Here is a 25,271-nt window from a genome sequence, read left to right on the forward strand (position 1 = left end):
GGATGTGTTTTATGAGCGATCTTAAGTATGACATCCTGCATCCCTTTTGGTGGAACACACTTACCAGCGTAAAATTTCCCTCCATTTCCAAATTCAGCTGAAACATTAAAAAGGGGTAGATATGTGACCTTATATCATTCTTTTTCGGCCATACTTCAATTAAAAATTTCTTTAAATCACTCCACATGTCATCATTTTGTTCACATTCTTCCCAGAGCATTTCAGTGATTTCATGGAACTGTAACGGAACAATTTCATTAATGCTTACCACAAAATCACACTCTTGAATCACACTTGCACCATTTTGACCGCATGGTAAACGTGACAGAAAGTCTGCCATGAATTTTTTTTCCCCAGGAACATACTTGATTCTGAAGTTGTATTCTTGAGGCCAATGTTGCAATCCTGGCTGTTGAATTCCACCCTCCACCAGCAGATAAAATCAATCAATCATGGGTTTGTTAAGCACGACTACTCAACCGTAAGGGTCTCAAGGCGCTGGGGAGGAGGGGAGGTGCAGGTTCCAGTCCATCAAGGAAGGGGGTCTGTTGAAGAGCCAGGTTTTGAGGTTTCTTGTGAAGATGGGGAGTGATGTCTGCCTGAGGTGGAGCAGTAGGGCGTTCCTTGTTCTGGCCGTGAGGAAGGAGAAGAAGCGGCCTCCTGATCTCGTCTTTCTTGCACGGGGAACCGCGGCGTAGGAGAGCTGAGCTGATCGTAGGGTTCTTTGGGGTGCGTGGAAGTTGATTCGGCTGTTGAGGTATGGTGGTCCAGTGTTGTGGAGGGCTTTGTGTGCGTGGGTGAGGATCTTGAAGGTGATTCTAGCCTCGATGGGGAGCCAGTGGAGTGTGTGCAGGTGTTGGGAGATGTGGCAGTGTTGTAGTAGGTTGAGGACCAGTCTTGCAGCGGCGTTCTGGATGTTTTCTAGCTTGCGGGTGAGGTTTTTATTTATTCCGGCGTAGAATGCTTTGCCGTAGTCAAGTCTGCTGGTGACGATGGCGTGGGCGACAACTTTTCTGTGCTCGAGGGGGATCCATTTGAAGGTCTTACGTAGGAGGCGGAGGATGTGAAAGCAGGAGGATGTGACGGAGTTGATCTGGCAGTCCATTTTGAGCTTGGAGTCTAGGACGATTCCATGGTTGCTGTATGGTCCATGGGGGTGGTTGGGCTACAGAGGGCGGGGGGCCTCCAGGTGTCGTTCCCAGGCGTCGGGGCGTGAGTCCATGATGTGTACTTCTGTTTTGTCGGTGCTGAGTTAAAGGTAGCTGCTTTTCATTCATTTGACGACCGCTTCCATGCCTTCTTGGATGTTGTGTTTGGCTGCGTTGGATTTGTTGGATAGGGAGAGGATGAGTTGGGTCTCATCTGCGTATTAAACAATGTTGAGTCCATTGGTGCGAGAGGAGCCATATAGATGTTGAAGAGCGTTGGGCTGAGGGAGGACCCCTGGGGGACTCCACAGTTGGTTGGTGTAAGGTCAGAGAAGAAAATATTAATTAGTGGTTTGTGGTCTGTCCTTAATGTAAATTTACTGCCCCATACATAAATTCTATAATGCTCAACAGCCAATACGCACACTAGAAATTCCCTTTCAATCACTGCATACTTGCATTCAGTTTCATTCAAAGTTCTGGACTAAACGCAACATTCCACTCCTCTTTACCATTCTTTTATGACAACACACCACCAAGACCATATAGACTGGCATCGACCGTAATAATGCATTCCTTTCTCATTCAGAACGATCTCAAGGTGGGTGCATTAACAATATCTTCTTTGATACCATCAAAAGCTTTTTGTTCTTCCTCTAGCCGTTAATAAGTGATATTTTGTCTCAATAATTTTCTCAACAGCTCCATTTTCGTTGCGAAATGTTCTACAAACTTGCTATAGTACTGGCACATACCTGCGAATGATAAAAGGTGTTCCTTATTGTTAGGTGATGGAGCATTGAGTATGGCATCGACATAGGATTTTTTAGGAAACACACCATCGCCAGACAATGTGTGTCTAAGATACTCAACTGAACGTTTAAACAATTTGCATTTGTGTGCTTTAAGGGTAAGGCCATAACTTTTCCAACTTTTTACATACCTCATTTAAATGACCCTCATGCTCAGTCTCATTCTTTGAAAAAAAAAACAAGATATCATCTTGGAAACACTTAACGTTGTTATCTACATCCCTAACAATCTGAAAAACTGATGCAGCCGATGCCAGTCCAAAGGGCATCCTAGTGTACTGGTAGAGACCCTGTGGAGTGATAAATACTGTGTATTTCCTGGACTCCTCTGTGAGCTCCATCTGGTGGTATGCAGATCTTAAGTCTATTGTGGAAAAAATCTTCGCACCCTCCAACATGGAGACAACTTCATTTATGTTGGGCAATGGGTGGCAGTCTACAACAATGTTGGAGTTTAGCGCTTTTAAGTCAACACACACCCTCAATTTTTTATCTCATTTGTGTTCCAAAATGATGGGTGAAACCCATTCAGATGACTCTATGATCCCAATAATGCCCTCATTAGCTAGCTCCTTGAGCATGTCTCTTAATTCATCTCTTATGTTAATAGGCACACAGAGGATGGCTTAGGACGTTGGTGCTGGGTATCATGTAAAATACAAAACAGACAGAGACCAATCACCCTAGTTAGTTTTTATGCACCGTTAGATGATAATTTCAAGGTGTATGAAGACCTGTTTCAATCCTTACTGATGGTGGCAGGAGATATTGTTATAAGAAGTGACTTTAATGTTATCTTGAATTCCAAGCTGGACTCAACTACATATTCGAGAAAGCAGCTTAGACCAAAAGCATTGAAAACCATTGTTAACTATAAAGTCACCCTCGATCTCTGCGACCCCTGGCGCACACAAAATCAATTTAAAAAAGAATATACTTGTTGGTCAGGGAGATTTAAGTCTTCCTCACGGATTGACTTTTTTCTCGCCTCTAGAAATTTGACTCTGTATCACCAAAGGACTGTGCATAATGTGTTTTCTGATCATGCCTTGCTCGCCATTGAATTTGTTTTAGGGGAAAATTCAAGAACTCCAAAATGCTGGGTGTTTAATGAAGCATATTTGAATGACGAGATATGGGTCGAATCATTAAAATCAGAGATTAGAGAATTTCTCTTGCGCAATATTGATACAGCACCACTTAACATCGTGTGGGATTCTTTAAAGGCTTTTATCCGAGGTATAGTTATAGGGAAGGATGCAGCTGCTTTAACTGCTGTTAGGTCCATTAAAAACTTATTGGAACAACGCATACAGGCTCTAAGCATCCTATTATTATTATTACGGAATTTTGTAAAGCGCCTGGTTACGCTCGGATGGCGTGTTCCCGCGCTATGGTAAGTGGAGTCAGCAGAGATGTGCCGCAGGGTCTACTCAGTTTAACGTGTATAAAGATGGGTTTTTAACTTCTTCCTGAAGCCAAGTTCAGATGGCTCCAGGCGAAGGTCCAGTGGTAAGGCATTCCAACTTTTCGCCACCAAGTATCTGAAAGATCTGCCTCCCATGCGTGCCTTTTTTATCCTGGGGACCTTTAATAGCCCTCCACAGGAGGAGCGCAAGGCACAGGCGCTATCGGGTGATCAGACTCTGAAGCGGTGCTGGTGCCTTCCCATTCAGGATGCGGTGGCATGTACAATGGGCCTTAAACTCGACCCTGCTCCTTACTGGGAGCCAGTGAAGGGTCGGAAGGGCTGCTTTGGAAGCAGATCTCTTGGGGAATTTCAGAATCAGGCGAGCCGCTGCATTCTGCAGCCCCTGGAGGCGGTTAATCGCCTTACTAGTGGCTCCCAGATACAGCAGATTGCCGTAGTCCAGGCGCGATGTGACGAGGGCATGCACCAGCGTCCTACGTGCTTACGTAGGAAGGAGATCTAAAACCTTCCGCAGACTCTTTAGGACGCTGAAGCAGACACCCACCACACGGCCTATCTGAGGTCCAAAGGACAGGTCCGCGTCAAGCCAGACTCCGAGGTTCCTGGCTTCTTTACAGGGTATTGGGACCTCCCCTAAGCATGATGGCCACCACGCCGACGACCAGACAGATGGGCTCCCCCCCACCACGAGCACCTCGGTCTTGCTGCCATTTAATTTGAGACAGTTGGTGGACATCCAGGTTGCTAGTTCCTGCATGCAGGCTCTGAATCTGTCCACCTCAAGACCGGGCGCGCGGGAAAGGGAGATGACCAACTGCGTGTCGTCGGCGTAGGACACCATGCGCAGACCATGGCTTTCAACGATAGGCGCCACCGGGGAGACATATAGATTAAATAGGGTGGGGCTCAGGGACGAGCCCTGGGGCACGCCCTGGCCCAGACCGATCTCCCTAAAGTAACATTCTCCCTGGCGAACCTGAAAGCTTCTCCCTGTCAGGAAGGACTGGATCCATTCGAGTGCAGCACCTGATATCCCACCACCATTCAGACACTGTAGCAAGGTGGTATGAGCTACAGTGTCGAAAGCTGCACTCAGGTCCAATAGGATGAGGGTCATGGTCTGACCCTCATCTACCCCTGACTTAAGGTCTCCACAGCCGTCAGAAGCGCTTATTCAGTTGAGTGGCAGGGACGGAAGCCAAACTGGGTCTCGTGCAGGAGGCAGCCTCTTCCACGAAATCCATCAGTTGTATGTTTACCGTTTTTTCCGCCACTTGGGCCAAGTAGGGCAGAAGGGAGATTGGCCGGAGGTTCTCCAACTTTTCGAAGCTGATGTTAGGCTTCTTCCTTAGAGGTAGAACCACCGCCTGTTTCCAGTCTCTGGGCACGGTCTTAGTCCTAAATGACACGTCCAACAGATGTCTGATGTACGGTTCCAACACTGGCAAGCTGTCAGCCGTTTCGGCGTGGTGGGGTCCCGAGGGGAGCCTGACTTGACAGACCTACAGATCTTCAAAAGGGTCTCCGGGGACGGGGTGGCAATATATGTCTGTCCCCCATTCCCTCGGGATTTCCACAAACTCCGACCCTGCGGTGGGATGGCTGGGGAACGCCGAGTAAATTTTCGCTACTTTCACGGCAAAGAAGTCAGCAATCCTATCACAGGATTCCACCTAAGGCAACAGAATCCCTCCCGCAGTGTCCAAGAACAATTAAGCAAAGCCAAACGGGAATTTAGTGCACATTTATATGCCCAGAGTGAGAACTTCTTTCACAGACAATCTCAAAAAATATATGAAGAGAGTAACTTTACGGGGACGTTTTTAGCTTGGCAGGTTAGAGAACAAGCCGCTTCAAATTTAATCCGAGGTCTAAACTGTCCAGCAACGCATTCGTATATAGTAGATTCGGTAGGGATAGGGAAAATAATGCTTACTCACTACAATAATATTTACAGTCAGCATCATAAAATAGATCAGCAAAAGTTAAATGATTTTTTAGGAAAACACGCACTGCCTTCTCTTCCCCCAACCGAACAATTAGTAATGGCGAGTCCCTTTTCTGTGGAAGAATTGGAGTTGGTTGTGAAAGATCTCCCGAATGGTAAGGCCTGTGGCCCAGACGGGCTACCTGCCGAGTTTTTAAAAGTTTTTTTTAGTGCCTTTTCCGATTTTTTTTTTTCTGCAATTACTTAATTCGATGCTGGAAGGAGGTCCAATTCCAGGATCTTTTCAAGAGGGTATGGTGGTTAGTTTTTTGAAGAAGGGGAAAGATGCTAAAGATCCTAATTCATATCGTCCAATCACTCTATTAAATTCCGATTACAAAATAGCTACAAAATTATTGTCAACTCGCTTTAATCACATATCATCTAATCTGATACATCCTGACCAAAATGGATTCATTGCAGGTAGACAATTGATAACGAACACGCATTATTTGATTGAAGCCTTAGATTATTTTGAGACACGGGGGATCTCAGCATTAATTTTGTTATTAGATGCAGAAAAAGCTTAAAATATTTTGGCATCCCGGACAAAATTATTCATTTAATTCGCAATCTCTATACCGGCGCAAAAGCTAATATCATCATAAATACGGCAATGGTAGGGTCAGTTTTAGTTAAGCGGGGGAAGCGGCAAGGTTACCCATTATCACCTGTTCGTTTTGCATTTTTTATTGAGCCCCTAGCAGTTGCAATTCGGAATAGTGCCGATATTCTTCTTCCCGTCCCATCAATGGCTAAGATCAAGCTTTACGCTGATGATATTATGCTGTTAATCAAACCCAATTTAAAATCACAAGCTCGTGTCTTTCAGCTCTTTGAAGAATTTGAGGCCTTGGGGGGATATCGGATTAATAAAAAGAAAACAGACATTTTGTTATGCGGAGGTAGAGATCCAAAATTGCATCCCGACATAAGCCGCTGCATTAACGATAAACCGAAAAGATATCTAGGTTTTTTTTCTTCAGCTTATGTTAAAGATTTGCTCAAGGGGGGCGTGGCCAAGACGCCGATGTAGAAGGCAGTGGGACTGCGGAGCTCCTCCGCTCCCGCCTTACCCCACACCATATCCTGGCCCCCAGCTCGACCTCCCGGCCCTCGAATGCGCAGGAGAGGGTCTGGGGAGCGCTGGAGCAGACTTTGGCGGCGCTGGGATCTCCGTGGCGACCCAGGACGAGAGACTTTGCTCCCGGAGGAGCGCCCGGAGCGTCAGGAGCCCAAAATGGCGGCTGAGGTACCTGCTGCCCGCGCCTGACGGCGAGTCCCTGGGAGCGCCGGAGACCTACAGGGGCCAGACCTGACCATCCGCACTGTAGCGGGAGCCCTCCGGTGCCGGGGGGTGAGTGGAGACCTTCCCGTGTGAAGCCGTTTGGGGTGGACGACGGCCGGCGGCGCAATGAGCTGCCTGACCCTAAAATGGCGGCCCCGGAGAACCGGGGCTGACCCAGACACTAGCGTCGGCGCGGCTGGGCTGTGCAGGGACACCGCCCTAACACAGCAGAGGGGGCCCCTGTGGCCTAAAGCCCTGAAGGGACTGACGCAGGAAGCATTGGGAGGCCAAAGGAGTAGAGCCCTGAGGAGAGACGGCCGGAGTGCTGTGGGCGCAAAATGGCGGCTGGGGCCTGTGGCTGCGCAGTTTGAGAGTGGCGAAATGGGACTGCTGTAGAGCCTCAGAGGGACAGGGGAGCATATGCCCTGGGACCCCGCCTGGAAGGAGCTGGGCGGCAGGGAAGAGCCGAACTGCTGAGGAGGTACAAGAGGGAGGTGCCCTGCCTCGCTGGTGCCCGCCACGAGGACGCCTGGACTGCTGGGGGTAGAGGTGGGTGCGCTGACCAGGGGCGCCTGCACGCTGCACACTGCCCTGGACCTGCCGCTTACGGGCGGGGACTTGGCCCCGGGCACTCGAGAGGGCAGCCACAACCCGTAGCGAGGCGGCTGGAGCCGACACACGGCCCGAAGACCTGTCTGAGGGGGGATTGGAAGTACAGAGCCGAGTGACAGTGGTGGAGTTGGAGGGAGACCCGGACAACCCCGGATCAACGAGTACCACAGTTGAGAAGCGCGGAATTTCCCCGCCCGGCAGCATGGCGAGAGGAGGCAAGAAGAAGGGCTTCGAAACACTGAAGCTGGACGACCCGGGCCACCTAGAGGAGGAAGGAGCGCCGTCCTCTGGAGCGGGCAACTCGGCTGGCCAGCGAGATCCGTCCTTGAGTGACATAATGCAGGCGATAGTAGCGTCACGAGAAGCCCTTGAAAAACGCATGGACACCATCGGCTCCGACCTGACCCTACTGAAGGATGACCACAGGAAACTGAAGGAGAGAGTGGTGACCTCGGAGGCAACCCTGAAAGACCTGCCTGGGGATGTGGCCACCCTGAGAGCGTCGCTGGCGGAGGTGGTCCAGAAGGTTCGAGTGTTGGAGCTTCGGGCCGAAGACAGTGAGGGGCGCTCCAGACGCAACAACCTCCGCCTCGTGGGAGTTCCGGAGAAAGTGGAGGGCCAAGATGCGGTAGCGTACCTGGAGGGATGGCTGCGGAACGAGGTGGCTCCGGAGGGGCTTTCCCAGTTTTTCGCCCTGGAACGGGCGCACAGGGTGCCAGCGCGCCCTCCCAAGCCGGGGAGACCGCCGAGACCGATCGTGATGCGCCTCCTGCACTTTCGCGACAGGGATCACATCCTAAGGAGGGTCAAAGACCTCCCGGACTTGAGAATTGATAATAGCAAGGTCATGATCTTCCCGGACTTCACCAGGGACGTACAAAAACAACGGGCCTCCTTTTTGGCAGTCAAGCGGAAACTGAGGTCGCTACAACTGCCCTACGCTATGTTGTTCCTGGCCCGACTGCGGGTCATCGCTGACGAACGATCCCACTTTTTCCAAACGCCGCAGGAGGCTTGGTGCTGGTTGGACAGCAGGGGGGGATCGGGCGCGGGCCCTCCCCCGGAGGCTTCCCCTGGTAGGCACTCAGCTGAGACGACGGCGCCGCGGAGGTCTGGTTCCCCGTCGAGGTGGCAACAGGAGAGGGCTAAGGCGGTGTTGGCGGTGGCGGCCATCAGCAAGGGAGACGTCGGCCCTGCCGGCGACACATCGGAGCACTCAAAGAGCGGCACCCCCAGTCCTGGCTCTAGCAGTGGACATGATCTCTCGGAGACGGACCTGCCGGTGGTGACTCCCCAGACGGCGGACGGCATCTTTGGCTGATGACGACGACAAACAGATGGACGAATCTGTCAGGTACTGGGCCTGGGTTGCGGGTGAGAGCTGCCTTTGGACGCTATGCTGTGGGATGCGGAGGACTACTGATGCTCGCCACTGAACTGTGTGGGGGGAATTGAGCGAGGGGGAATTCTCCTGATTGCACCGGGGAGGGCGGGGGTGGGGGACTCCGGTCCTGCTTGGGTAGGCGCTTTGGCCACCCTAGCCCTATTCACTTGAGATACACTTTCGTTACTAGAGTTTGGATGGGGTTTCCAAGTTGGATGTCTGTCCTGGGATGTTGGAGTTGGGGATGTTTACTTGATAAGTTTGGGAGGGGAATGGGGAGGGGACCCGGACGTGCCAGGGGGGTCGCTGAGAGTGTGATAGGAGTGCAACGAACTATACCATGGGACCCGAACTAGGCTACACATGCATCATATGGAATGTTAGGGGAATGCATACCATGCACAGACGCCACAAAATCCACTCCTATTTGATCAGAAGGGGTGTTCATTTTGCCTTCCTCCAAGAAACACATTTACTGGATAAGGAAGGGAGGGCGCTACAAAGGAGGTGGAGGGGGCAGGTTTTCCACACTGGCTACTCAGCATATGCTAGGGGGGTGGCCATTTGGGTGCGGGCGGGAGTTCCTTTCCAGTGCACCCAGCAACTGATTGACCCAGAGGGGAGATACATCATGGTACGGGGCAAATTGGATGGGAGGGACCTTTCCTTGGGTTGCCTGTACGCCCCGAACACTGACTTGCCGGCTTTCCTCTCACTACTATCCAACAAGCTGGCCCCGTTTTTTGGTGGAGCCTTTGATCCTTGGCGGAGACTTTAACAGCGTAATTGACACTACACTAGACAGGTCGCATCCCCCCTTGCCTAACGCATCAACTGGAAGACTGGCACTTCGCGCTCTGCTTGGCAACGCCAATGGGGTCTGGTCGACTCTTGGAGGGCTAACCATCCATCAGATAGAGACTACTCGTTTTTCTCTGCCCTCCACGAGCTCCACGTTCGCATTGACGCCTTCCTGTGCTCTCAAGATGTACATGCAGAGGTGTGCCACAGTGAATATCTTACGCGCACGATCTCTGACCATAACCCGCTGCTTGTTCGGTTGCGCTGGTCGCAGTACCGCCCGCGAATCCCAGCCTGGAAGCTGCGCCCGGAGGCACTGGACGACCGGCTCTTTCGCACCACTATAGCCTCGAACATTGAAGCATACTTCCAGCTCAATGCAGGCTCCGCGAGCACAATTGCGATTGAGTGGGAAGCATTCAAGACAGTAATGCGGGGGCAATGTATTGCGGCGGCGTCGGGAGTTAGGAGGACCTTACTAGATGACATTACGAAGGGGGAAGAGAAACTGAGGAGCCTAGAGAAGGCGAGACCGGAGCAGCCGGACATGCATGAGGCACTACTTGAGGCGCGGGAGGCGGTGGCGGCGACGGTAGAGCGTCTCCGGTGCTTTGACTACAAGGCCTACCTCACGCGTGCACACTCGGAGCGCGATAAGTCGGGAGCTCTCTTGGCCTGGCTGGCCAATCCGACTCGACGCAGCTCGGTCATCCTAGAGCTCAGGGACCACTCGGGTGCGGCGCGGTTTGACCAGGGAGGGATAAATGAGATATTCTATGACTACTATACGGAACTGTACCGCAGCCGGGTCCTACCATCGGCGGAAGACTTCCAGAGCTTCACGGAAGGACTAGACCTGCCAGTGCTAGGGGAGGAGGACGCGAAGCGACTCGGGAGCAAAATCGAGGAGAGAGAGGTGAGAGTAGCCATCAAGAATATGGCACGAAACAAGACGCTGGGCTCCGATGGGCTGCCGACGGAGTTCTACCTGACATATGTTGACCTTCTGGCACCCCAGTTGACGGGCCTGTATAATGAGGCGAAACACTTGGGCAGCCTACCGGCGTCTACTAGCGAAGCGCTCATAGTCCCCCTCTTGAAGCCGGGCAAGCAACCATGGGACCGGACGGCGTACCGCCCCCTGTCCATGCTCAACCTGGACTATAAAATACTGAGTAAAATATTGGCGACACGATTGCTCCCCTTTATGTCCAGATTAATCCATGCAGACCAGTCTGGCTTCATCCCGACCCGCAACACGGCTCCTGCATGTTTTGGAGGCGGACACCTATGACGGAGATGAGGCGGTGGTGTTTGCTGTAGACCTAGAAAAGGCCTTTGACAGCCTGGAGTGGCCTTACCTCTTTCATGTCATGCATACGCTGGGTCTGGGCGAGGGCTTTGTGGATTGGACAGAACTGCTATACCGGAACGCAACGGCGAGGGTCAGAACTGGGAGAGTTATCTCTGAGTTGTGCGCGGTGGGCCGGGGCACCCGACAGGGGTGTCCTCTCTCCCCCCTCTTGTTCGCCATGGCCGTTGAGCCCCTCGCGGCCCGAGCCCGGTTGGTTCGAGCATACTCGGGGCTAGATGTTTATGGGCAGGTGCACCACATCGCATTATATGCAGATGACCTGCTGATGTTCCTAGCGGACTCCATGGACTCGCTCCGGGGCGCAAAATCCCTCCTTCAGTCGCTGAGCAGGGTGTCGGGACTCAGGGTGAACTGGACGAAATCCTGCTTGTTCCCGGCCCGCCCACGAAGGATGTACCCACAGGCCACGGAGGGGGTGGCGTGGGAGGAAGGGGGCCTGCGTTATCTAGGGACCTCAATCTTCCATGACAAGAAGGACATTCTCGAGGGGAATATCGGGTCGGCGATCAGGCATACTAGGGAGAACCTTGATTTTTGGAGCACGCTCCCGCTGTCGCTAATGGGAAGAGTGGCACTCCTGAAGATGGTGACCCTGCCGAGGCTGCTCTACTTCTTCAGGACCCTCCCGATATGGATCCCGGCAAGTTACTTCAGGCGACTGAGGTCGTTAGTGATCGGTTTCCTGTGGGGAGTGGGCAGGCGTAGGATAGCTCACAGTACGCTCCTCCGCCCTCGAGAGGAAGGAGGTCTCGCGGTGCCGGATTACGAGCTCTACTACCTTGCAGCCCAGTTACAATGGCTGACGCAATGGATTGCGAGAGCCAGGCAGGGAGGAGATGGAGGAGGGGAGCCGGCGGGCCCGGTGCAGGTGCTTTCCCGGATAGTTCTGGGGCTCCCAATGGGAGATTTCCACCTCACGCAGGAATTTGCGACGGCCCGGAAATGCTGGAACAGATATCGTCGACGGGGCCATATTAAGATCCCTTACGCCCCTGAGATCCCGCTTAGGCTGTGCGGGGCACTACCACATGGGGGCTCATGGCAAGGGCTCGGGGAATGGGAGTTACACGGACTCTCGTCCATGGGAGACCTCTACGAGGACGGCGTCCTACTGCCCTTTCACCTTCTGAAAGACCGTTTTGATTTGGCAGGGGGAGACTTTCTCCTTAATGCGGCGCTAACGGCGGCAATCCGCAGGCACTGGCAGTCGGGCATGTCGGAACCGCCACTGTCCCTGGGCTGCCAGTATGTGGTGATGATGGCGGGGACGGTCAAGGCAGTCACGTGCCTATACAGGCGCATGGTCTCGGAGACAATCACCCCACTGCTATCCCTAAAGTCGAAATGGGAAGCTGACTTATCGGCGGAAATACCTGAGGAGGCGTGGAACGGCATAGTGGCCCGGGTCCACAACGGGACGCGTAACGCTAGATTCCAGCTGGTGCACCTATACGTCCTACATAGGGCCTACCTGACCCCTGACAAACTACACACATATTTCCCGACCCACCCGGCGGCCTGTCCGCGTTGTCCGGCGGACTTAGCTGATTTCCGACACATGTTCTGGTCCTGCCCCGCCCTGGGTTCCTTTTGGCGGGAGGTTGTAGACAGCCTGAGGGAGGTTACGGAGAGAGATTTGCAATACACCATGGCGCACTGCATTCTACATTGGTTCCCACACACATCGAGGAACAAGATTACTAGCAAGTTCCTGGACCTTGGGCTACTCCTAGCGAAGCGGGCCATAACGGCCCAATGGAAGGCGAATAGGGGCCCTGCAGTGGAGAAGTGGAAGGCCGAGCTTCTCAGGTGGGCCCGGTGCGAGGGGGAGCTGCGTATGCAAGCTGCGCTTAGGACAGACAACGAAGTGGCTCTAGAGGGGGCGTGGGAGGGGCTGATCTTGGAGTTTGCTCTATTGGATGTGGACGAGGTGGACACCCCAGTGCATAGCCCTGTTCCGGTGCACCGGCCGCCCGATGAGATGGGGCCCTAGTCCCCATTCCTAATTCCCCTATTTCCTAGGTGATGGCTGACTGTTATTAGTTGATTGCTCCTGATAGTCTGTTTCGAGTCTGGATTGATTGAGATGGATGAGGAGACACACTGAGGCTCCGCTGGCACGTTTGGGGGGGAGGGGGGCAGAGGTAAAGGCGGGAGGGGCAGGTTCAGGGGGGGAGGGGAGGGTAAGGCGAGGTTTAGCAGTTTGAGCGGATGAAGGTTGTTGGACAGCAATGCAGAAGACTATTTACTGATCCCACTAGGGACTATACGTGGGGACAAGGCATGATGAGCTAGAAAGTGGCATTGCCATATCAAGATCACCCGGATGCTACGGAGACAAACTGTATATCCTTGCACGAGTTCTCATTTCAGTTGCGCCGCTCGACCTCCGGGGTGTGAGCTAAACGGCTGTGTAGTACAAATAAGGAAAGCTAATGGATTTACCGGGCACCGGGAGGACAGATACTAATGTATTGTTTGTACCACCTAATTTGCTGCAATAAAAATATAATTACAAAAAAATGTTAAAGATTTGCTCAATCTTAACTTCGATCCCCTTCTTCAAAAGATTCATATAATGTTTTCTAGGTGGAATACATTGCCATTGTCGATCAATATGTTATATAAAACTTTTGAGCATTTGGATCCCACACAGTTTATCCAGCCATCTCCACTGGTTAACGATCTTTTTGTCAATGCTGTGTTAAGGAAACCTGGGGATTGGAAACGTTGCTTGGCACAGAGTAGGGAGGTGGATCTAGGCCTTAAAGCAGTACAAAAATGGCGGGTAGAAGAAAATCATGTACTTTCCCTGAATACTTGGACCATTATCCATAAATTGAATTTCAACACGTTAAGGGGGGCCAACTGGCGAAGAATGTTATTTTTTAGTAAATGGCTTCTGTACCGTACACCTGCAGTGATTTCTAAAATGTATAGTAATCATTCATCTGATTGTTTTAGATGTTTAAATTGTGTCTCAGCCAATTGGTCCCATGTAATGGTCCACCGTACAAAGATTCGTCATTTTGGGATGAATTTTTTGCTTTCTTAAGAATTTAATATCAGATTATGATTCCCTTAAATGTAAAACTGATGCTGTACGGCTTCGATCCAGATCTCAAGCTCTCTGACCCGCAGGTTAAATTAATATACATTGCAATGGCAGTTGCTAGATCTCTGTTACTTCAAAATTGGCGGTCACAACAGACTCCATCCATGCAGGAATGGTTACAGAAAATGCGGAGAGTCAGGAAAAGCGAGCAAGGGTATGCTTTGAGGGTTGGAGGGGTTAGAAAGTTTGATTCAATTTGGGGCTTTTATTTTGATTAATTCGTATAAAGCATATTGTGGATGAAAGTTCAATGTCAATTGATATCGTTTTTTTCTTACATCTTTGGTAATTTGATATGCTGAAATTTGCTTTCTTTTTTGTAATGACACTGAAGAACTTCAATAAAAAATAAAAAAATAAAAAAATTAATAGGCACACCCCTTAATTTCTGTTTGACAGGACATGCATTTTCTTTTAACACAATTTTATGTGAAAAGTTCTTCTATTTGCCTAACTTGTCACAATATCACAAAAAACATTGCTATAAGTATTGATCAACTGTGCTTCTTTACCACCATAAGTAACGTTTGCAACTAACTCTATTTCCTGTTCCCCACATAGTGACACAGGTACATTGGGGCGTGGATTCAGGATGATACCTAATTTCTACTGGTCACGCCAACCCAAAACATTCACTCCTCTCACAGCAATATATAATTTTATCTGTGCGCATCTCCCTTTAAAATATAAAGGTACTTTGAAAAATCCTTCCGTCTCAATTTTTGACCTTTCAAAACTCTCAGCCATAATATCAGATGGTTGTAATAGACTATAATCACATAGACTATCCGTTTTTTCCTTGTAATATTGTGAAGTGATAATAGTCCAAGGTGAACCCGAATCCACCATGCGTTCTAAATCTGCTCCTAAAACTTGCACAGCACATTTAGGGGATCTCATTATCACTTCATTATTAGGTCCACTGTTGATGATGGACACTACAAACTCCTTGTTAGACTCTGAACTTTCTCTAATGATTGTAACTTTGTCTGCATCAGAAATGCAGGAGGTCGCACCCCATGTCTGATTTGAGTAAAGTCTATTGTTCCTGCATACATTCCCAAAATACCCCATCCTGCCGCAATTTCTACATTCTCTGTTAATGGCAGGGCATCCTGGAAATGATGCTACAGTAGATCTACTTCCTCATCTATAACATGTATTGTGATTGACATAGCTATAATTTCTCTTATTAACGTAAACACTATTATACTTTGTGACACTGTATTTCCCTTGTGGAGCATCATTCTGATATTCATTCTTAACTTTAACTACACAAATTTCCTCCTCAGTTCCAGTCTTACTGGCATTTTGTTTTACAGATTCCATCTACTTTTCTGATTGCTCTAAACCTTTTGCTGTGACTATAGCTTCTGCTAGTTTTGGATCTCCCATGACCCATCATTTCTCTTGTATTTTCTTGTTTTGTACGTGTACAATAATCTGGTCCCTTATTATTTCATCTGCCATCATTCCAAAGTTACAGTGCATGCTTAATGATCTCAACGTAGTTAAGAAGTCATCGAACGACTCTTCCTCTTTTTGCGCCCTATTGTAAAATGTAAACCTATTCAAAGCAATGCTTGTCGTTGGTTTGAATCTCTTCTCCATTCTTGTCAAAGCCTCAACATATACATTCATATTGTCACCTTCTCGTCCTCCTTCTTGTAAGGTAATTTGAGGTAATGTCCTTTTACATTACTTGTCCCTCAGAGCCTAGACAATGTAGAAAAATACTTTTCTTTCTTTCAGCGCCCATGCGTTCCCCATCTATGGCCTTCATATAAGTAATGAACTCCTCTTTGCACCTTGTCCATGGGATGGGTGGGTCACCTTTCATTTGTAAACATTTCGCTGGTGGATCAAACTGCATTGTTATCAATAAAAAGAATATGTATATATGCGCTAACTTTCCTTGAAGTATAACTTCCCAACAATAGGCTGTTGCAATTCTGTAAGTGAGTATGGTTGTTAAACTGCAATGCTAGTAAGTTCTAAGCTGTAATGTCACGGTTATAAGAACAAATAAAATGAAACTCTCTTCTCGAAATAAAACAGAAATAGCAGCACAAATTCCACTCACCATACTGGTTAATTGCGGATAATAATCATGGGTATCTGTGCAGCGATGTATATTTATTAAGTGAACACACACTCAAATGCGCGGTGCGGGGTTGCTATGGAGATAACAAGATGACCGCAACTTCACATTGCACGTATTCAGGGTTGCGCAATTACGTAGTCATTAAACTTGGCTGAATATGTGTTCGTTCCGGCTCGCACAGACACAGGGGACCTCCGAAAGCGAAGGTATGCGTCTTCCGAACCTGAAACCAAGGAAACTGCACACGAGGTAGTTAGGCAATCCATTGCATAGTACTTTACTTTTGAACATCTTCCTTAGTTTCTCGTAGTAACTTGCTCAGACTCTGGAATCGATAGGGAAAGTCTCCAAACAGTATTTCAATAAATCGAAAGGTTTCTCCAAGGTCAATCCCGTCATAGGCAAAACTAGGAATTAATAAAAATAAAATATCTATATATTTTTTTGCTTCTTAAAAATTGCTAAAAATACATAGATCCCCGTGGGTCCAAGAAACACTCTGTAACCCGTGCTGTAAAGTTGACAAGAGTGGTTCTTCAGCTCGTCGCCAATATTACATTCTGCAGACTCCAATTCTTCATTTAAGCATATAACTTATTGACAGCACGGCAAGCAGGCTGTGTGGGTGATATTATTTAAAGAATAGTACATAAATATACAAGTAGGATGTAGCACCTCCGTACCACAGCAAACCTGCTGACATCGTTGGGGTTCCTTATCAACGAGCCAAAATTACACCTGATTCCTTTGCAGAACAGTGAAGTTCTGGGCCTTCCCTCTGTTGCAATGAGTCCAGGACATTCAAGCTATGATCCTACTATTTTGGTCAGTCTTGTATCTCAGTGAGAGCAGCTCTGAGACTTCTTAATCTCTTAGCCTCCTCTATCCTCCTTGTGCAACATAATGTACATAATCTAGGGCTACTTAAAAAAATTAAATATCTCAGACCAAATCAAAGAATAAACAATAGTGACACTGATGATTAGAAAAGTACAAAAATAATTTATTTAGACTTAATAGTCATTTTGATAAATATAAAACACATATTAGGAAAAAGTCCTACAGAGACTAACAACTATACAACATTCTGACTACATTCAGTCATCACACATTCATACTATATTCCATTGGTCATATTGATATATATGATCTATATAAAATGTAGCGAAACAATTTGATAAATATATGATTTTTGAGGTGGTTTCCAGAATAACTCTACGCGCGTTTCGACAGACCACTGCCTTCATCAGGAGTTCCACCACCGAATGTTATGCTCAGAGTATTTAAACAATGTCCATAGGACGAGATGAAAGATAATAGTTTTCCAAAGTTACACTCTGCATATAAACAAAAAAATGCATATTCAGAATCACAATATGTGTTGACGCCAGCAAGGATCAAATTGAATCTTGGAAAGTCATCTGAAGTTAAAAGCAGAGATGTCTTCTGCAGACCTTTATATATCAGTCTGCATCAGAATGGAGATGTCCTCTCTTGCTAATTCCAGACCTTCTGACTGATAAGGGTCTAACCCTTAGGCTGCTTGAAGATAATTCCAGCAAGATGGACGAGCTGCAAGTCCTCTATATCTTATAACATATATCTGAATGCGTTCTAAATTCGTAAGTGTGGCGGGCAGCTCTGTGGAGGTCAGAGGACTCTGGTCTCTGACAGAAGCTCTAATCCATATCAGTCTGTTAAAGCGGAGGGACATTCGTCTGACATTGAAGGCCTTCCTACTGTCCAGCAAGAGGAGGCTGGTGCAGGTTCTCACCACTGCCATGTGTTACTGCAACAAACCAGGTGGAGTGGGGTCCTGGGGCTTGCACCAGGAGGCTCTGTGCATCCACAGTTCATTGGAACATCAGGGTATTTCCCGGATCATAAATGACCTGTCAGAGTACTTGTATACCAGAGTGGACAAACTCAACAGATGGCAGCTGGCAGATTTGGAAAGGCATCTACATCTCAAGTTGGCACAGGGCATCATCCAACAGTGGGGAGAAACTCTGACTAGGTCTTTCCACCACCTTCAAGAATGCACAGTGTCAAATGTTTGGTGCATTGGAGTTTCCTCCAGAACACTTGATAGGAGATGCATTCCAGCTGGAAAGGAACGCAGGACTCCTATACAACTTCCCGCACCTCCCTCTCCAAGTTCTGAAAAAGATCAGGAATGACCGAGACTAAGCCATCATAGTGGTTCTAAAGTGAGACACTAGAGTGTGGTACCTGGAACGGTTGGACATGAGCATCTGTTACTATCAGGCTACCCCTTTGGGAGGATGTTCTGTTGCAGCAGGCTTTCTGCATTTACCAGGCTAATCATCCTTGTTTGAATCACCTATTGTGTAGAAGTTTGCAAAAGGTTTGATAGTCGTCCCCCCCCCCCTCCCAAACCATTGGTGATGCCACAGTAGGACTTTAACTTTGTCTTGGCGTTTCTTTTGTCTGCGCCCTTCGAGTCATTGCTCAGCTGCTCGCTGCATCTCCTAGCTTTAAAGACTGTCTTCCTCATTGTAATTACTTAAACTCATTGTGGGAGTGAACTTAAGCCTCTGTTGTTGCAACCACCCTACACCAACTTTTTCCTGGACAAACTAGTGCTGAGGACTCAGGTGATCTTCTTACCTACAGTTTTATTGCATTTTCACATTGGGCAATCCATCACCCTACCGGTGTTCTTTGCCACCCATTGAAAAAAAAGGAGAGTCTTCATTGGCTGGAACCCAAAATACTTTAAGCTTTTATATTAATTGTACCTAGGCACACCGTGTGAATGATCAGCTTTTTGTGCGGTTCTCTGAGGTGAAGAAATCGAAGGCTGTGCAGTAGAGGACCCAGTTGAGGTGTGTAATCCTCTGCATTCAGATCTGCTAGGCACTGGCAAGAAACACAGTCTACTCCACCAGGGCTAAGGATGCTTCCACTGCAGAGTGCCCGTCCTTGAAATCTGGCAGGCGGTGACCTGGGCATCAGTGCATATATTCATGAAGTACTTCTGAAACTTTTTTATCTGAGTCAACTCCACAGACAATCTACTGGTGGGGTACTACGTTTGTATCTATTCTAAGGTAAGGAATCTGCGGTTAGAAATATCCATTGGAATAGCAAGGTATTTACCTTCAGTAACTCTTTCTGATTGCTACTCGATCTGAACGTACTTCTCACTGCCATCCCACCTCTGCACTGTGAAGTTGTCTCTTTTTGTCAATAAAAATGGTCACAAATTACTAATCAACACACTGGTACCAACTAATGTTCATACTCGAAGACTGATTACGCTGAAAGATAAAAATATGAAAATTATTTCCGTGCAAGGTCAGTTTATATGCGGCTCCAATCTGTTACTTCTAAAGCAAGAGCGGAGAGGCATGTGGGAACATTACTGGAGCAAGGTTTCCACGTCCAGTCAGAACATAAGAGTATTTTAAGGGGTGGTATGTCATTTAGAGTATCCACCTCGTCACTGCAGCGTTACCACTTATATGGCGCTCCACTCCATCATTTCCGGAGCGGTATGAAATAATCTCAGAGCCGCATGGTCCCTCCTAGTGGCACTTGGGAGCATTGTTGGAAAAATGTTCCCAAATCCAGTCAGGCCAGAGGAGTATTCTAAGGTAACGTTTCCAACAGAAAGTGTGTTCCGAAGGTAAATAACTTGTTCTTCATTTTTAACCATGTGTGTGTTATTGTGAAGAGATGGTACTACAAATACTAACTGTTGACATAAATTCCCTACTAGGTTTGTGCAACCTATTTTGATGGCTTTAGAGCCACAGCTGTGTGCGCAGTTGGAGGTCCATACGCTGTTGAAAAGGGGAGACGAACAGCTGAGAGCATTATTAAGAGGTTAGTGAAAGTGTTATATAATACATTGTTTATCTTGTATTTAAGTATAAAAAGAAAGATTGAATACAGTGTCATGTTCATCACAAGCAGTATTAGTAGCATGCGATCTGGGGGAGGGGGTTGGGGGGGGTATGTGTGGTGTTTACATTTGGATTCTATAGAATGTAATTGGCCAAATTGACATAAGCCAACTTCCAGTAGTTCTGGCACCCTACAGTACACAAAGTTCGGTTAAGCCCTAGAATTAGGTGTATTCACGTTGTCGGAAGGATAGTGACTTGTGTGTGTTTTTATTATCGAAATTAGAGTCATATCTAGCCAGAATGTATGCAATACCATTGATAATGCATTTGCATTATAATTAACTTCATTTCCTCCTGTAGAACCAATTTTGATGCAGCACTTGTGCTGTGCATTATGTGGTTTGCCATTTCATATTTGTGTAAGAATCACTTCACGCAGGTAAGAAGAGGAAAGCAAGTGCTTTAACGCAGAACAAGCAGGTACTTGCAGCAAAAAACTGCCCTGGGGCTCACTTACTGAACGCTTGTTGCGTATTTGGGATTATGTTTGATCTGCTGTCCTCTCAAATACATCTCTTGAATTTCTCTATGGGAATTGCATAAAAAATGATATACAACATTTCTAGTTTTGACAGACATGCTGTCACCAAACAGCCATATTCTATCTACATATAAGTTATTACAAACATATTTTCAAAAACAAATGTGTAGTGGCTGTAGCAAGTGGCTGCTCTGCATATGTCTGCCAGGGGCGGTGAACTGCCCTAGCTGCCATGCTTCTATATGAATCTGCCTTTAATCTGAGGTTACGGGCTACTTAAAATGCTTGGTTTTTCCTGCTACACCGGCTGAATCCTGCAAAAAAAGCTTTCAATGGCACTCTTTGGGTTGGTTTGGTTTACATCTCAGGAAGAGATTCTTAATAGTTAAAGCTTGTAATTAAAACTATTATTGTGGATGTCTGCGCTAGCAGAAGCACTAGCTTACAGGAAATATGCTTAATGTACATATGTCTGGGCTTGAATGCATTCTTCATAAGTTGGACAGGACCCTGAGCTATTGGTGGAGACCTTGCTTAGTACAATGGGATTTTGGGGATCAGCATAGAAGACGCAATCTATGTGGTGTCAATGTATGTGGATGTCACTATGGTTTACCTGAAGGATCAGGTATGTGGAATCAAAGCAGTATTTAGGCTGGTTATGAATTGTCAGAAATCCAAATTGTTTCCCCTGGTTCACTAGCACATGTAAGACAAGATGCAATGCCTGATTTTGGGCTGTCCTGGCAGCAGGGAACTCTTAAGTGCCTCAACACTCAAGTAGTGCCCAGGCCCCAAGGTATTCTAGAGACCATAGCATTGTTAGGGTTATGGAGGCGTTGTGCTGAGCGGGCAAGTTCCAGGTTAAGTTACCTCGCGTATTGATGAGACAAGTTATCTTGATTAAAGTTTAGCCCTAATTAGGAGCCTCTATGTATTGTAGAGAATGATGGCTGTGGTTCCTAAGTGAATTAGATAGTAATGTGTCCTCTTTTATAAGGCTAGGTCATGCTCCAGGATTAAACTAGCAACAGCAAAACACTGTTGTGTTGTGAGCATGGTGGTTTGCACTTCTTAATTTTGAATGGTACTGCTAGGCTTACAAGCTCCATCACTAGGACCAAAGGTGGGATAACAAGCTCAAATCAGAGAAAGTACTACTAGTCGACATCTGTGGCAAGAGAGACATGCCTTATATTGGTCTTGCAAAAAAGGAACTGCCTCTGGAGGTGACCTATTTGATTATGCTGATAGCATATATGTGGATTAGACACCAGAACAGAAGCAGGGAATGTACGCTCTTTAACCCAGTGGATCTACAACTGGGCCAGCCTCCTATAAAGGTGGCTTTGGTTAGATGATGCATTCAGGAAGGGTGTTCAAATATGAATCACATATTTGAGAAGGGCTTTATTCTTAAGTTTGAATGGGTCAGTTCCTGGTGTATCCAGGCCTTACGAGAGCAATTAGAATGACATGGCTAGTGTTTCCATTAAACCTAAGAGAAGCTAAAACTAATAGGCCTAACTTCAAGCAAGTGTATAGTATCCATTTTATATAGGGCACTGCAGGAGGACTCCCTTTCGTAACCGATTGCAGCTAGGAAGGCATGGTAGGTGAGCTGCGGTAGAGCCCTAATGGATTCTGATTGCGCACTAATCAAGTTGCTGCCCGGGGCCTGTCTGACCCCAGGTATTCCATACGACATATGCATCTGAAGATGATGCATGTCTGAGATGTCAAAGTGTAAATACTGCATATGTTGTGAAGGTTTACTGATACTGTAAGGAGTTGCAGGTTAAATTGTGGCTCATAATACTGACCACTGCTTATTGGGTCGGGTCTGCATAAGAAGCTGAAGGAAAGAAAAATTAGTTACAAAACTCTTGTCTGTTCTCTAGCTAGACTGAGAATTACAGTTTATTTACTGTAAACTGTAAAACCATTGGATATTGTTTGGCGATATAATGCCTTGGAATGGACTGTGGTGAGACGTTCCATATACTTTGAGTAAGAACAGTCCCAAAGGTGGGAGTAGTTGTATACAAGTGGAGAATACGGATTTGCTTCTTTTTATCTGTTCCTGATGATCTTCCTCATGGATAATAAGCTGATGCATATATCAATAATTGGGATGGAAGGTGCTTTTCAAGTGTAGCCACATGGTATCAAGGTGGTAGTGAAACTATGCATGGGGAATCAGATCTATACAATGTAGAATGTGTTTCAGACTCTTTACATTACAGCTGCTCATCTTTTCTATATTTATCCTACCCTGTGGTGTGAAGTGTGTAGAGTAATGATTTTGATGCTAAAAAACAATTCTGAAAAGTTAGTAAAAAATGAAAGGTTGAGATAGGGCCCATTTGATCTTCTATTAGAATGGCTGTGCATGCTCTGATCATAGTGCCCTAAGCAGGTCGTTCACATATTGTTCGAAGATTCTACATGAAAGGCGTGATAACTGTTTTGTTAAATGGCTATACCTTGATGTAGCTGACAAATCGACTCATAGTGATCTATGCTCAAGTCCCATCTGGACTCGAAACATCAATTATGGTACCACGTAGCAAGGCTGAGATGACAGCAGGTGTCATAGCCGCAAAGCACAAAACCTCTTCCACTTGGTTTCAAAGTTTTTTGTCATTGAAGGCACGTTCCGCATAAAACCCTTGTTCACTTTGCCACTGGATTCAAGCTAGCCTGGCTCATGAGGGGTGTTAAATGCAAAAACAACAGTTGATGGACAGAATGCAGAACAATGTCATACATTCACCCCAGTTCAGAGATCTGGTGTTACCCTGAAACCGGTCACAGGATGCTTGTTTCCGGCTGAGGGAAGACCTGGTTTGGCAGTTCAGGCTGGACTGTTCCCATGAGGAACAGGGTCAAGACTGATGTGCATATGGCTGGGTCTGAACTGGGGTGGTGAAGTGAGCTAAAAAATGATGATGGATTTAACCCAGATCTGTGACTGGGGTGAGTGTCTGAAAAGTTTCATCACTCCGTCCATCATCTCCTTGTGTATGATCTATACATAGATACCGCAGAAGAAGACTTTAATGAAGGGAAATTAGAAGCTATCATTAGTATATGCAGACATGAGGATTATTACGTCATATTAACAAATGAATTGTGCAGAAACAACAGAAGGGCCACAGAAAATGTGACCCCTTTTATAGACGTCTCACTCCCTCATATGAAATATGCACAGACCACTCGGGTCTAGACACATAAGCACATATAAGGACGCACTAGTGGTATTGATCATTTCTGATCAGGTAATCGTAGTATAGATTTCTGGGTTGTCTATGTAGTTCCTTTAAGAAGCAAGTGCCTTCCGGTATTACGCCCTGGGTCCCCATACCCATATACTCGCTGTTATATTTAGTAGAGGATTAACAGCCTGATTTATATGTTGGTAAGGGAACTCTGTCGCGGTGGTGATGGAATTCCCTTCTCGCCAACACATTAGTCTGCCCAATCCGCCAACATAGTGGTCCACCCACTTAATTTAATTTCGAACGGACCGCAAGTTTGGCCACAGCAGAGATTGCCAAACTTCTCCAACAGCCATAAGGAGCAAGGGTCTTCAGAGAAATGACTTACTGTCTGCCCAACCTATTTCTAGGGGCAGACATAGCTATTTTATTTACTGTTCTTTACCGCCAGGCACAACCTGGAGCAAAGTGACAGTTAAATTGCAAAAATGCTCCCATTGCCATGGAGAGAAAATTCCCATGGCAAAGGGAGCATTATTACTTTTTTTCACTTCAGGACTTTCCTTTTGTAAAGAAAATGAAAATACTCTGTGCTGCAGGGCGGAATCAGCCTTGTAGCACAGAGTAAAATGCATTGACAGGAACTGCTGTGACATTTTTTTCGAGCAATGTTTTTTTAAATGAGAGCGTTCTTGGTGGGCATTTAGAAATTTGGCGGGTGGCCCCTCCGCCATGTGGATGGAGTAATGTAAATGTTCTCCAGCCCTGCGCTGTCACTTTTTGGGTAGAGTTTTACTTTTTTAAATATTGAAATAAATTAGATACTTTACTATTTTAAGAAAAAAGCTTTCGGGAAGTGCTTTTAGATTTGTTTAGCACTTCAACTTCACAAATTCACTGGTGTGCAATGTTGAGATAACCGAAAGATAACCTCAGTTTATGTTTGGCGATATCCTACTCCAGCAAGCCAGTTGCACACATCTGATGTAGCCACGTCTGCTTATCTGTTTACTAAGAAAAATATTCCAATTCCTTATGACAACAGACCCATCAGAGTCGACAGACTGTTAAATCGCAGGTAAAGCCTCTGGTCGCACCAGTCACCCATATATCAGCTTACGAGTTATTTTTCCTAAGTCTCATTTCGCCGCATCCAAATAACTTCTTCACCCCCTTCATGTTAAATAAGCATTGACAAAACAATTAGGCTTTACCTTTGGGACCTATTGCTTATCTAAAGGGTTTTAGCAATATATTACTGTATATGTTACGTTACAAAGACTTTGACTCTGTTAACATTTGTAAACTCTTTGCTTTAGTGCAATTTTGTATTGTAATTTACTTTACTAGGGATTGACAAAGCCTTAAGGTCTAGGCTATAACAGGCTGAGCTATTGGGTTTTCCAATGATTGTATGGTGCATGTGACCTGAGTCGCTTTTACGTGTCCGGGAGCGTTCTGGCTGCGGGAGGGTGTTCACGATGGGGCACGATTGAGAGCTGTAGAGCTGGGGCTGAAGGCAGTGTGAGTCAGAAGGCCATAACAGTGTTCAGATTGCATGTTCAGCTGATCCTTG

General features: G+C 47.0%; 1 protein-coding gene across 1 annotated transcript in view; it reads left to right on the plus strand.

Moving 5' to 3' along the window:
• The window catches only part of LOC144819000 (uncharacterized), a 752,739-nt gene that overhangs the window by 373,680 nt on the left and 353,788 nt on the right, over positions 1–25,271 (plus strand). The window contains exon 11 of the mRNA XM_078676962.1: positions 19,804–19,910. Within this exon, the coding sequence (XP_078533088.1) occupies positions 19,804–19,910 (107 nt within the window). The remainder of the gene's footprint in view (positions 1–19,803; positions 19,911–25,271) is intronic.

This window comes from Lissotriton helveticus, chromosome 2_1 (genome assembly GCF_964261635.1).
Source record: "Lissotriton helveticus chromosome 2_1, aLisHel1.1, whole genome shotgun sequence".
In the NCBI taxonomy this organism is placed as follows: domain Eukaryota; kingdom Metazoa; phylum Chordata; class Amphibia; order Caudata; family Salamandridae; genus Lissotriton; species Lissotriton helveticus.